Genomic DNA, 13,092 nt, shown 5'->3' with positions numbered 1-13,092 from the left:
ACGACAGTGCGAACTTGAATTCCAACCCCGTAGGGGCTCTGCATTTTTTCTTACCTATTTTCCGCGCAACTTCCACATCGCGTAGGTGGTAGTACAGGAATCCGAGCCTCACGCTTTTGCGAATAAAGACATTTTTTTAATCGTCTACCTACGGTACCAACATAATTGTACGTACGTTACGTTGTACATACATACGCTACGTAAAAGTCAGCGCGAGGCGATCCGCAGCTTTTACTCGTACCCCCGGGTGTATAAAAAATCTCTTTCTGTCTCCTGGCACGCTCGAGATGTAAAATAAAAAAAAAAAATAAAAATAAACGTGAAATAAAAAAAATGAAAAAATTCGGAGCGGGTAGCTAAGTGCGGACTTTTTTTTTTTTCACTTGTACAGTAGCGGCCATCTTGCCAAGTTTTACTTATATGTATGTATGTATGTATATACATAGTCGTAGGCATGCGATGTGATGTGGATAAAAGAGTACAGAGTTGTGTGTTTGTTTCTATATATAATACACGCTTCTGCACGGAGTTGCGGGTCACGTCGTTTGACGTTTAATCCGATTACAGGTAACGAGGACTGTGCTGCCTCTTCTATTTCCATGACGATTACCCGCCTCTCGTATCGGTATATAACATAATGTAGACGTAGGACTGCTAGTATTGTTGCATTCAATCGAACCGCAGATAATGACAACTAATACATAGACGTTATATCGATATGCAATTTCTATATGCATAAACGAATCGTAGAATTGTCAGCTCTAAGTATACATACCTATGATTATATATTTTCAGTTCGCGAAATTGTCGTCTCGGGTGTTTGCTATTTTTTTTTTTTTTTTGCTTTTCGCACGTTGTTAAAATTTCGTAATTTATTTATACTTCGTTGAGGTTATTGTTCGTTGGTAGAATCGGTTCTATGGATTCAGCACACCTTACAATTATATAGCTTGTATAACTATACAGTATACGTACAGCTGCGGGAATAGTTGAAAAAATTGTCGAGAGAAGAAATGTAGAAATTTTGTATCGCTTAATGAAAAAAGCTTTTGGGATTTTCGAATATCGTATTTTTTTTTTATCCTCTCCTTTGAAAGTAATTCATAATAATTTTTTATTTGTTCTTCGTCAGTCACTTTATCAAACATATACATCTGTATTGTGTCTGTAACGTGTATGGGCGTACTAGACGTAATATAACGTCGACGCACTAACGAGCAACGCCGCGATATAATGAATATGATGTACATACATGGTATGTACGCTCATTCATTAATGTAACGAGCGGCGACGGACGTAGGCATATACTTGTGTAGATATACAATGATATGTACATGTACACTGTCGAATATGTACTTCCTCATTCTTGCAAGTTCAATTTTAAAGATATAGAATGGATAACGGGACGGAAAGATTTTTTTAAATGTTTTTCCACTCCCACGTTATTAAACAATTGTACAATGTAATACGAGGCGTATAAATAATTCAATGAATTTAAACTCTATTCCATACGGATGACGATTCATACATTTTGTGCGATAAGAAAATTGAATTTGAAAACGAATAGATTATACATACGTACAATTCTTACGTATACTAGCAGTAATTGTAATATACGAACATAAGAATGTTTCGAAGTTTCTTTGAAGGTGGAATTCATTTTATCTTCTTCAAAATGTACCGTATAATTAAACGCGCGTTATATATTTCTTGTTGCAGAGATTTGAATCCCGCGAAGCGTAATCCTCGTCGTCTTCGTCTTGGTTAACCTATCGTCGTGATAATCGTGATAATCGCGATGGCAGGTGCGGGGGAAGTTTGGGTCCAGTGGTTCACGTGTTGCCTCACGCAGCAGGGACCGGGGGCCCGGAGCAAGAGACAAAGGCCCCACCAGCAGCAGAGGCTAAGGATAGACCGAAGCATGATCGGGGCACCGACGAACTTTCAACACACCGGGCACATCGGCAGCGGTGATCTCGATATGGCGAACGCTCATTTGTCCGCAATTCAGACGCAGATGCAGGGCAAGGGAGGCTACGAGGCCTCCTTTGGCGTTAAGGTGCGTCGTGATTACGCGACCTAATCCAAATAACGTACACATTATTGTAGAAACGATCTGCCCTACGTGTACTATACGTACCTGTACACCGAGAGAAATTTTTTGTTCCGCTTACCGCTCGGTCCCCTTAACTATTTTCATTTTTTAGATTCTACGTCGATGTATCGGATTTTGGCTTGTTTCTTGCTCGGGGTGCTGCGGAAAAAATTACTTGCCCTTTTCCACCACGGTATTGAATAAACAGTTTCTTTAGGGCGAATGAGAGATTTTTTTTTCACTCTTTTACGTTCTTCTAAATTAATGAAGAATCGTGAATAAAAAGTTTTTCTACTGCTTGCATCAATCGTAATTCGTCACTTCACGTCACAAAGAAGACCCGCAGTTGTAATATTAAGCCTCCGGTTGATGTTTGAGAAGTGTGTCTCACGACTTTTTCACGATTAATTCAATCTCATAAAGTAGTTTATAATTTAATGCGAACTTTTAATACGTGAGAATAAGATTTCCGGTTGATATATCGTTGTGTTATGGATCGTGATCTTTGCGTTGAACACAAATGTCGGGAAAGAAATAATAATTGAAGTAACTACTATAACGTGTTTCTTCACAAATTTAAAAAAAAAAAAGAAAAGAAATGTAAGAAGAAGTGAAAAATCAAACGCGCGCGATCTTCCACGTAACGTATAACGCTCGTCTTTTTACAGAATCTTTCTTTTGACCTGAACAAACTTTTCAGAGAGCGCCTCGGTGGAAAGTCTTAAATTATTTTTCTCTGAAACACCGTTAATTTATACGTATTATATGTACAAAGTGCTATTTTGTACGAGGAAATGTTTGGTAATCGTCACCTTGCACTTATCGTTGGGGGGAAAGGATTCTGTAGGAACTGACTGTATGAACGTTTTTTTACGTTCACATGTACGCGGTAGATGTGTTATAGCTATGGGTCACGATTCGATTAGCAAGCAGACAGCGGTGGACAGTCTTACGGGTATTTATTTTTGGATCACCGATGTGTGACTCACTCGGTTTACTCGTTCAATTTTTGCAACGAATGCGCGATGCTCGCCCCCCTTCATCTTTTCCTTCTATTTTTTCTTTATAATTTCGTTGTATTCTGAAACGTGAAAGAACTCTCTTTGTCAGCGATGACTGTATTTATACGCTCAGACATTATTGTGATCTGAATTTCTTTTATCGTACAAACTTTTGAATACGGGTGTATTTTACTTATTCTTTTTTTTTTCATATAAAATTTTATTCAGAATAATGACTTTGATAGATTTTCATTGTCCTTAATTGATTGATTGTGGAAACTAAATGTTGAAAAGCACGAACGTTTACCGGAATCGCGTTACAGATACGCATGAACGCGTATACCGAGAAACATGAGCAATTCAGCGTCGTGCGGTAATTAGTATACATTATAGGACGTATAATTACAACGATATGCCGTGGCGAGTATATTTAACAGCCGAAACCATATAAGTTTGAAAGTACGCAGTGGCAGTATCATACAGCGTTTACAAGAATATAAAACTAACCAACGAAGACGTGCGGTATGTAAGCAGAGTCATAATGTATTAATAGAGAGAGAGAAAATAAGAGAGAGAGAGAGAGAGAGAGTTAGAGTTAAAAAACATCGAGTCATCGCTGCGATTATTTCGTTATATTATAATGTACGGTAAAAAGTGTTGTATCGCAATTTAAAAACTTCAATCACTCTAATTAGCGTTTAACGATTATCGTTGCAGGTACGTACATTTATTGTATAATGTGCAAGAATCAACATTACGTCATTGCGAAATCTTGCGTGAATAATTTCATACGTCGCGATGGTGAAAATTAATTACAAACAATTTCGAAATTTACCGCATCGATTTTACGTAACGACATTTAGATTATTATTATAGAAACTGAAAAAAGAAAAAAAAATTATTACACGAATTATATGAATCGTATATACCTATTTGGAGAAAAAATAAAATCGTATATTCTTTTGCTGATATAATATAATTGAAGGGAAAAAATTGTTTTGGAATTATATTTTACACGCACGGCCTTAATCAATTTGTTTAATAAAACTGCGCGTCGCTGATCGTTGCATGAATGAGGTGTGCTATAAATTAGACCATTGAAGGTTGACCCGATTCACCATGAGAATAAAGTTGCCTGGCCGAAAGGTCAAGCGAAGACTTGACGCAAATATACTCTTGAAGTAAACTAGAACAAATTCCATACCGCACGTGAGGTCGGCGTATCTAGAGCTATTATATTCCTCATAGTTGACGCGAACATTGTTTCACTTGATCTTCGCCCTTCAAAGTCGTCACAAAAATACTATCCAACATTTTACGTCCCTGTGTATAATATAATATAGTAATAAAAATACCGCTACGATGTGCAATATTCAATATTGTCCAAAAAAAATTTTACGACTTCGTTCTATGCAATAGTTGGGAAATTTTTTTTTTATTCGGAAAGGTATATTACAAGATGAATGTTCAAATGTTTTCTTTTTTACGGCTATATAATGTTGAATATCAAAGAGCGTTCAGCGTTTGATAAATATCAAAAGGCAGCAGCGAAATGTTGTCCCCCCCCGTTGTTGCCTTGGCTTTTAAAATCCGCGTGTAAATATGCCTGTAATACCTAACGATTTCGTCTCTTTTACCGACAGACATCAAACATACGTGCATATAGAGATATCAAACGGAGTACAAAAAGGCAGTTGCTTGCGTATAATAAATAAGGAATGTACACAACGGCATTTGACATGCGAGATACGCTATGCTCTTCAAATATAATTCTATTAGCCGAATGGTTCAGCTATTTATTATCGAAATCACATATCCGCCAGTTTTATTATTACATTAATAAGGTTTATATATCGTATATTTATATACACACCTTTTATTCAGGTATGACTAATATTCGTAACGCAATTAGCTAACGCGAGAATTCCCGCGTAATCAAAAACTTGACCGCTTGTTATAGCTATAACGTGATCAAGCTCGGCTGACGATAATAATAAAAGTTAATTGCGTGTGTACGAGTTTGCCAAATTTGATAGTTCGTAAAGAGAAAGAAACGGAAAAATGGCTTCTGATTGAGGTTGACGTATTACACGTTATACGAACGTCGCACTCTGGCGATGAGGAAGGAAAAAGAAATGTATCCGAGAAAAGAAAATAGTGAATGCGACGATTATCAGGGTGAAAGGAGAAGAAAGTGAAATTGAGTCAGCTTTTAGAAAAGTAAAAAGGGGGAAAGAATTAGCAAGATTTAGTCTGACTGATTAAATTAGCTAATTGTTTTAACGTTGACACTTATGGAAACAATAATAGTGATTATATGAACATACATATTATGCAGCTAATCTGTAATATAACGCAATTTTTGTGCAGATAGTGACGTGTTTATATACATATAATATATGGATAATTTGAGTTTTTGATGTCCTTGTGATAAAAGTATTAACGGAGCAACGATTAGGCGTAAAGAGAAAAATGCGAAAAAAAACTAACAGATACGAATGATTATCTCTCGACTCCCTCGAACGGCGTAGTGTTCCATCAACGGGGATTGATGTACGGGTCACAGGTCAGGGATCGTTATATTACACGGAAGAATGGAACGCGTGCCGCTGCCGCTGCTTTATAACAGAACGAGGATGAAACTGAGGAAACCTCGAGGTTCAGGGTTCAAGGTTCGGCTTTGAAAGTTCACGGTCGAACCGGGTTGTTGAGACGGTTAACAAACCGCGGGATGATTCCAGGACCGAGCAGCAACGATTCGTTGAATGACCCAGTTCAACTCTCGCTTTTTTTTTCATACACGTGTAATTATTGTCATTTGTCATGCATCGTGGATGAGAATTACGCCTGTCGATCGTTTACATACTCTTATACGGTATGCCTGAAAGAAAAAGAAAGAAAGAACAAGAAGAAAAATAAAAAAAAAAAATTATCACAACAAAGAAACGGAGAAACAGCTGACATGGAACGTTTAACAACCGCGTCGGAAATTTTAATCGCGATAACGCGCAGAGTATTTAATTTAACACGATATGTATAATACATATTGTTATGTTCGATCGTTCAATGGAAGCCTTGTCAATTCGTCTCGACGATTAGCTATTAGTATTACTATCATCGTCATCGTTGTTATTATAGGTACACTGACATGCACAGACAGACACCTTATACCAGAGTTATGCACGTCGTGTGCATAGATCCTCACAATAGCTTCTTCGATTGACTGTGGGGGCGGTCATTGACATCGATGATGACAACTTCGTTTGATAACTTGCTAACGTCACGCACGTCTCGCGCGCGCGCGTGTATAATATAATGAATTATCTTACAGACGTACGTATTTATGCATACGTTGTTACGTTGCATACTGTCGACGACGAGGCTTCGCACAGCTGATTTGATTTCCACGCGGATGACGATGAGACTGCATTATTAACGCCTGGCGATTATTACCGATTTAAGATTATCGTAGAATCAGAATGCGTTTATTCTATTGTATATAAACAATAACCTTACGTACAATGGATTATAATTGATAATTGTAATCGATAAATTGGGCAGATTGGATGTTTGTTGGTTTTGGTTGTTTGTTTTTCTTTGTATACTTATCCTCTTATTTTTTTTTTTTTTTTTCTTGTTTTTTGATTGCAGGCTTGCTGAGACACGGTCGCCCCGAGGGCATTGGAGACCGACTTGTGATGATCGTCCCTAGGGATATTTTGAACGTGTTGAAGATATTTAAAATATGGTGACGAGAGGGAGAGAGAGAGAGAGAGAGAGAGAAAAGTGCCGTTGTACATATAAGCTGCTATCGCTGCACAAGCGCTGTTGAAAAAAAATCGTTTGTGACGAAAGTCCGTTTACTAATTTCGGACTGACAACTGGGTCTTATGACGTTGAGCGTTGCAAACGTTTGGTCAATCGGAGGTGTTCTTTTTTTTCTTTCTCGTTCTTGTTTTGATTTTTATTTTCCTAAATAAATAAATAAAATATATATATATATATGTATATGCGCGGTCGCGAGTGAATGTAAAAGAGAGGAAAAAAAAAAGAAAAGTTGATACAAAAACGCGACTGTTCATTATTACCAAGCGAAAGTGAAAATGAATTCCTCCTTGTTGTACATATATCTACATTGTATAATTAAAAGTAGTGGAATAATTAAATGAAGCGGAGAAAAACGACGCAGAGAATAATCCTCCCGAGAAACTATTTCGTAATAAAAATATTTAATAGATAATAATGTAAGAGACAATTGAGCAAGGATGTAATATTTTTACCTCTGTGCAGTTGAAATGTGAAAAATGTTAATTAAACTTAACAGAACGGGACAATGAATAACGAACGATATGAAATGAAATCAATCGCAATGCCGATGGAGGAATCGAACCGGCTTGTAGTATTTTTTATTATTATAAAATAATCGTTAGTACGTAATAAGTATTATAATAGCGCGAATGGATACTATATTGATTTTATGCTGTATGATGTACCTACATAAGAATGAATTATTGAAAGATTAGACTAAGAGAAAGAAATTGATCACTTCCTACAAGTTTGAATTCTGAGGTGAATATATGAGGAAACATGTAATGCATTTTTGTAGCATAACGATGTATAACGCGTTTATCAGAGTAGATATGTAAAAATCTCTTGTAAAATTTTTCAAGTTCAGAAAGAAACCGAAAACATGTATGGTTGCATATTTGAGTGAAAAACTGACTGATATGCAACATTTTGCATTCGAAGTATATTTAGTATGTGTCTTATATTTTTTTTTTTGTGTCTGTTTCTTAAGGATGAGAAAAATAAAAACTGAGTAAAGGAACAAATGAATAGAAATTTGCAACACCCCGTCGGTTTCATCCGCGAGTTTTGAGTTTCGATTTTTCAATGCCTTCCAACTGACTAATGTGTTTTTAATTGATTATGATCGTTCAATCGCATGCGATGCTACACGTATGTACATACATACATGGCGCATTGACTATTCAACAATATTAACTAAACGTGAGTTTGTATCTGTGAGTACTTCTAGACATCAGGTTCAAGGAAGTGGGAAAATAATCTTGATCAAGGTTTTCCTTCTTACTTCCTTGAAAATAAATCTTTTCCCTTCATTTTGCTGCCGTTCATTTAAATCAGAGTAATCTGGGCAAACCATAGTTGAATGGACAATATGACGGATAGAATTAATACCGAATACCGGAAGGTAGATGAAATTTACGTTTTCAATTTTTGTTCAATATCGAGTTTCGAATGAAATTGAACTTTAATTAGTTAATAGCCAGGTTAGTCTTCCGGATAAGTTGACGTTAACAACGCGTAACAGCTTATACTGCCGGATTATTTAACTTTCTGCCAAAAGTTGAATAATCTATTCCAATTATTGCCAGGCTTCGTTATGGTGCTATGCATTGATCATAAAACTTCCATATTTTAGTCTTATTGAATTTATCGCCCGAGGCTAACTTCTCTCTTATATATTCCGAAAGTTTTATCGAATATTTATCAATAACTAAGTATAATGCAAAAACACTTGTCTCCTTATTGGTTTCAAACAGAATTTATAAATTTAGATTTCGTTTTTAAAGATTATGATTATTTATTTTATTTTTATTTCAAAAGGATCGTAGAAATAATCTACAGTTTAAGTTCTCTTCAAGTCATTACAGTGACGTCCCCCGACAGTTTGAAATCAACCATTACCAGTTTTAGACTATGTTAGGATATTAAATGAAACGGGAATTCCCTTCTTTCGCCACATACATATTTTTGCATCGCGCGTATATTGCACATTTGCAAATTTGTAGTACGGTAGCTTGAACATACCTAATTCCGCAATTCAAATTTGTCGCTCGACTAAAATTGTAAAGAACTATGACATAATTCGTGCTTCTCTGGTTTTTATGACAAATAATACAGTATCTATGTCACAATGTCGAAATACATGATACATTATTAGCTATTAAATTCGTAGGAATGATGAAAGTAAATAAAAGATAAAAGAAATTGTAGGCAAAAAAATGCTGCGTGTAATAAACTGCACAGATTTTCAACATATTCAAATCGCAGATTGAAAATCTGTATAAACATCAGCGTGATCATCGTGAATTTTGACAGCAAAAGAGATGCTAAACCGGCTAAACCTACCTATTTTTCGCCAGCGGAAGTAACTATGTAAAAAAAAAAAAAAAAAAAAAATAGAAAAAAATAACTGCAATGAACAAGATTAAGGCAATATTAATAGACTGTATAATGATTTTTAATGATACTATATTTAATTGCGTTTTGTGATTACAAGTAATGAGTAATGTATTTCTAGTTCATAATGATAATGAAAATAATCTTAATTTCAATAATAATGTCAATATAATCATGACTGTAACTCGTAATAAGAAATAAAATATGATCTGTCTCATGGGGACCCATACAAAACAGCTACGGGATATTGGATTTTGCGTTCCATTGAACGGTTCCTCGTCAACATTTTTCTCGATTCATATTTACAACATTTTTTTTCTTATCTTATATTGTCAAACTACGAATTACTCCTAGTCACTCGCGGCGTCGGCGCCATCATCACCACCTCCGCCGCTTACCGATCCACTCCCAGATCCCGAATTTGAATCTTCATCCGAATCCTTGAGAACTTTACCCTTGTGATACTTTTTGGATCGCGTACCCTCGAAGTCTGACCCTTCTTCGTCAGACGAATAAATATTCGAGGCAGCTAGAACGGTTGAAAATTAATTCAAATTCGTTACACACGTGGAGAGAGATTTTTGCCAAATATCTGAATACATAACATTGAAACTTCAACTCACATTTGGCTGCAAGTGCAGCGGCGCCCTTTTTGTACTTGTTTTTGATGGCTGCCAGTGAAATTGCACCCTCGTCATCAGATCCATCATCGTGATAAGCTTCCGCTCCGTAACTGCCGGATGCCCGACCCGCGCTTCTGCTATTTCCGCTTGGTTTTTTATTTTTACTCTGTGCTCGCATTGCCATTCGCAATTTTTCTTCTTCTTTCTGAACGGTAAAGGGAAGTAGAAGAAAATTAAATTAGGAGTGAGTACCCTCTATAAATCATGTTCGTTAATTTCTTTCAACTGTGAAAGGTATTGAAATGCAAAGAAATGATTTAGATAACATCGATTCACAAACCTTTATCATTTCGTATCTGTTTTGATCGGGATTCATTCCAACTTGCGACAAGACTTTGATGCCTGTAGTCTTTTGCGAACGATCCGCCAAAGACATGGTCATTTTCCTGTGTGTAAATGACTCTGTTGAGTGAGGTCGGAATCCGAGTTTTGTTCTGAATACCGCTTGTCCTTGAAGACCGGTACCTTGTCGAATATAGAGATGATTGTGATCGCCTTGAAGCGGTTGTCTGTAGACGTCAAATATTTCTGAGCCCAGATGCAATGACATACTTCCATCGGACCATTTTATAAATCTGGCGTTACTTTCTTTCACTGCTTTTCCTTCCTCGTTGAAAACCTCTCGCCATCTTATGGTATTCTCGACTTTCAATTTGAGCCTTGCTCTTCCCTCCTCATCCAATGTTTCCTCCTCGTCAATTTCATCCTCATACGTCTCATGGTCGAATGGTCGCGTTTCAACGGACAAAAAGTTCGGTAATTTTACAAAATGTATTTCGCGTCCTAAATCTGTTGTGATTTTTGGTATTTCTACGTCGATTCGCGTCTCTGGTGGCGGCTCTGGTTCGTCTTCTTTTTCTTTCTCCTCGTCCTTCAAATTTAAATACATATTTTTTTTAGACAAATTACAATTCCCCATAAAATAATACCTGGAAAACAGTAAAGTTCTCTACTTTCAATCAATTTAATTTAAAATAGAAAATAATTTAGTTACTTACATCTTCAATTAAAACCCTGTGACTAGGTCCTTCTCCGCCACTGTCCGATCTCCCTCTACTTCTACTCCTACTCCGACTTTTACTTCGACTTTTACTCCGGCTCCTACTTCTACTCCTGCTCCTACTTTTGCTTTTGCTTTTTCTTGCTGTTGTGTCTGCTTCTCCGTCTCCTTCTTCTTCCTTATCCTTCTCATCGTCAGTACTAATATCACTTGCATCTCCAAAGAGAGCGTCAGCTGTGGGCTCAACATCGTCTGTTTTTTCTCCAACAGGTTGCTCCTCTTCAGAATCTGAATCGATAAGTCCTCTTAGTTTCTTGATTCCTTTTTCAGATCCAGAACCACTGTCAGTCTGTCGTTTGCGTTTCGCTACTTCGTCATCTGCATCAGCTGCAAGTTAAAAAAGTGGTAGAAAAGAGTTGAAAGTAGAGAACATATTCGTGCGATGTTGCAAAGATGAATGGATACGCCTACCTGCAATTTTTAGTGATTTTTCTGACTCAGCATCGCTTCCAGTAGCCTTAGGACTCTGTGATTTGCTTTTAGATTTTCTCGAACGTGGACTTCCATCAGTTTTTGGACTTTCTGGACTACGAGATCTGGATTTATTGCTTCTACGAGAACTGGCACTCGCAGACCTGCGGCTGGCTGGTGAAGCACTGCGCGACCTATTGGTCTTAGGTGATCCACTTGCAGATCTATTTGTTTTAGGTGATCCACTTACAGATCTATTTGTTTTAGGTGATCCGCTAGCAGATCTATTTGTTTTTGGAGATCCGCTAGCAGATCTGACAGTTTTAGGTGAGCCGCTACCAGATCTGTTGGTTTTAGGTGATCCACTAACAGATCTGTTTGTTTTAGGCGACCCACTGGCAGACCTGCGGCTTTTTGGCGATCCAGGTGACCCCGATCTTCTGCTTGTGTGTGAAGTCTGACTACCGGACCTCCGACTCTTAGGAGAACCAGACTTATTGCTTCTCGGGGAAGCAGGACTCGCAGATCTCGATCTGCTAGCTCTGTTAGACTGAGGGGAATTTGGAGTTTTGGATTTTTGACTTTGCGATCTTGACCTAGACCTACGGCTGGCAGGAGACTTTGGACTTTCTGATCTCACGCTTCCTTGCAGTGAATTTGACCTGGATCTCCCTGACCTCTGTGATTCAGGGCTTGGAGATCGCACCGTTTGCGGCGATCCACTTCCAGAGCGACGTGACCTTGGTGATCCTGGACTGGAATGTCTAGATCCGCTAGCTGATCTGTGTGAAGTTGGGCTTGCAATTGATTTATTGGCACTAGGGGATCGGCTTCGAGATCTATTCGATGCGTTAGACCGACTCCTGTCCGACTTTGGACTACTAGGAGACCTTATCGAATCTGGTGAGGCTGGTCCTTCGTTCTCATTCTCGGAATGATCGCTACTTCGCCGGCCGGGAGTCGGCACAGGACCGTGGGACATTGGACTCCCGCTACGGCTAGATGCGCTCGATCCTGAGGCGCTCTCCGAGTCGGAACCTTCAAGAAAAACACTCATGGTGTTTAACCGTTGTTCGAAGTGAAAAAGACTTTTTGATTGATATAGAACTTCAACTTTTAAATCGTGAGTTCGAATTAAATTCACGCTTTGTAACATACGTATTGAAAATGTGAAAGCCTGCATAGTTGTACGTTTAAAACGCTAATCTGACCGGATGTTATTGGTGAATATAACCTCAGAAACGATAGATCGTCTGGAAAAAGTAACCAAGAAAAAGGGAAATCCGATATAAGTATTTATCGGGAAGCATCAACCATGCGTAAACACTTCACTTATTCCGCTACTAACTATCATTTACTCTCAAACTCACCGGAATCACCGCTGGAGCCTCGTAGTACATCTCGTGCGGGTGACATGTTTTACCAAACCACATACGTTGTGATAAGTTGACTGTAGCGGCACGGTAAGGGACTCCGAAGGACGGGAGAAAAAATTGCAGTATTCTGCTATACCGACTCGATCTTCCACCGGCATCCCATAAGACGAATCAGTAAGTGCTGGCTCGTTGAATTATCCTCAAACCCGCCCAGAGAAACCATTACGAAAAATTACGCTACATACAGAGATGAGTATGAAAT

General features: G+C 37.9%; 2 protein-coding genes across 3 annotated transcripts in view; one reads left to right on the top strand and one right to left on the bottom strand.

The window, feature by feature from the left end:
- Spec2 (CDC42 small effector protein Spec2) overlaps positions 1-9,366 on the top strand; it is a 33,860-nt gene extending 24,494 nt beyond the window's left edge. The window contains exons 2-3 of the mRNA XM_046632406.2: positions 1,720-2,059; positions 6,748-9,366. Coding sequence (XP_046488362.1) covers positions 1,799-2,059; positions 6,748-6,756 — 270 coding nt within the window. The 5' untranslated portion in view covers positions 1,720-1,798 and the 3' untranslated portion in view covers positions 6,757-9,366. The remainder of the gene's footprint in view (positions 1-1,719; positions 2,060-6,747) is intronic.
- On the bottom strand, positions 8,884-13,084 carry Atu (Another transcription unit). Of its 2 annotated transcripts, XM_046632391.2 has the most exons (7): positions 12,825-13,084; positions 12,613-12,707; positions 11,455-12,492; positions 10,982-11,370; positions 10,264-10,854; positions 9,924-10,128; positions 8,884-9,829 (listed from the first exon to the last, which is right to left on the bottom strand). In XM_046632391.2, the coding sequence occupies exons 2-7, from the start codon at positions 12,635-12,637 to the stop codon at positions 9,651-9,653; spliced, it is 2,427 nt and encodes an 808-aa protein (XP_046488347.1). In that variant the 5' UTR covers positions 12,638-12,707; positions 12,825-13,084; the 3' UTR covers positions 8,884-9,650. The 2 variants fall into 2 exon arrangements, with proteins under 2 accessions (XP_046488347.1, XP_046488346.1); XM_046632390.2 differs by lacking the exon at positions 12,613-12,707 and having other exon boundaries at positions 12,825-13,083.
- Between the last annotated feature and the right edge of the window lie 8 nt (positions 13,085-13,092).

Source organism: Neodiprion pinetum, chromosome 6 (assembly GCF_021155775.2).
Source record: "Neodiprion pinetum isolate iyNeoPine1 chromosome 6, iyNeoPine1.2, whole genome shotgun sequence".
Lineage (NCBI taxonomy): Eukaryota > Metazoa > Arthropoda > Insecta > Hymenoptera > Diprionidae > Neodiprion > Neodiprion pinetum.
Note: the sequence above shows the minus strand (reverse complement) of the source record. Positions and strands in the feature narration are given on the sequence as shown.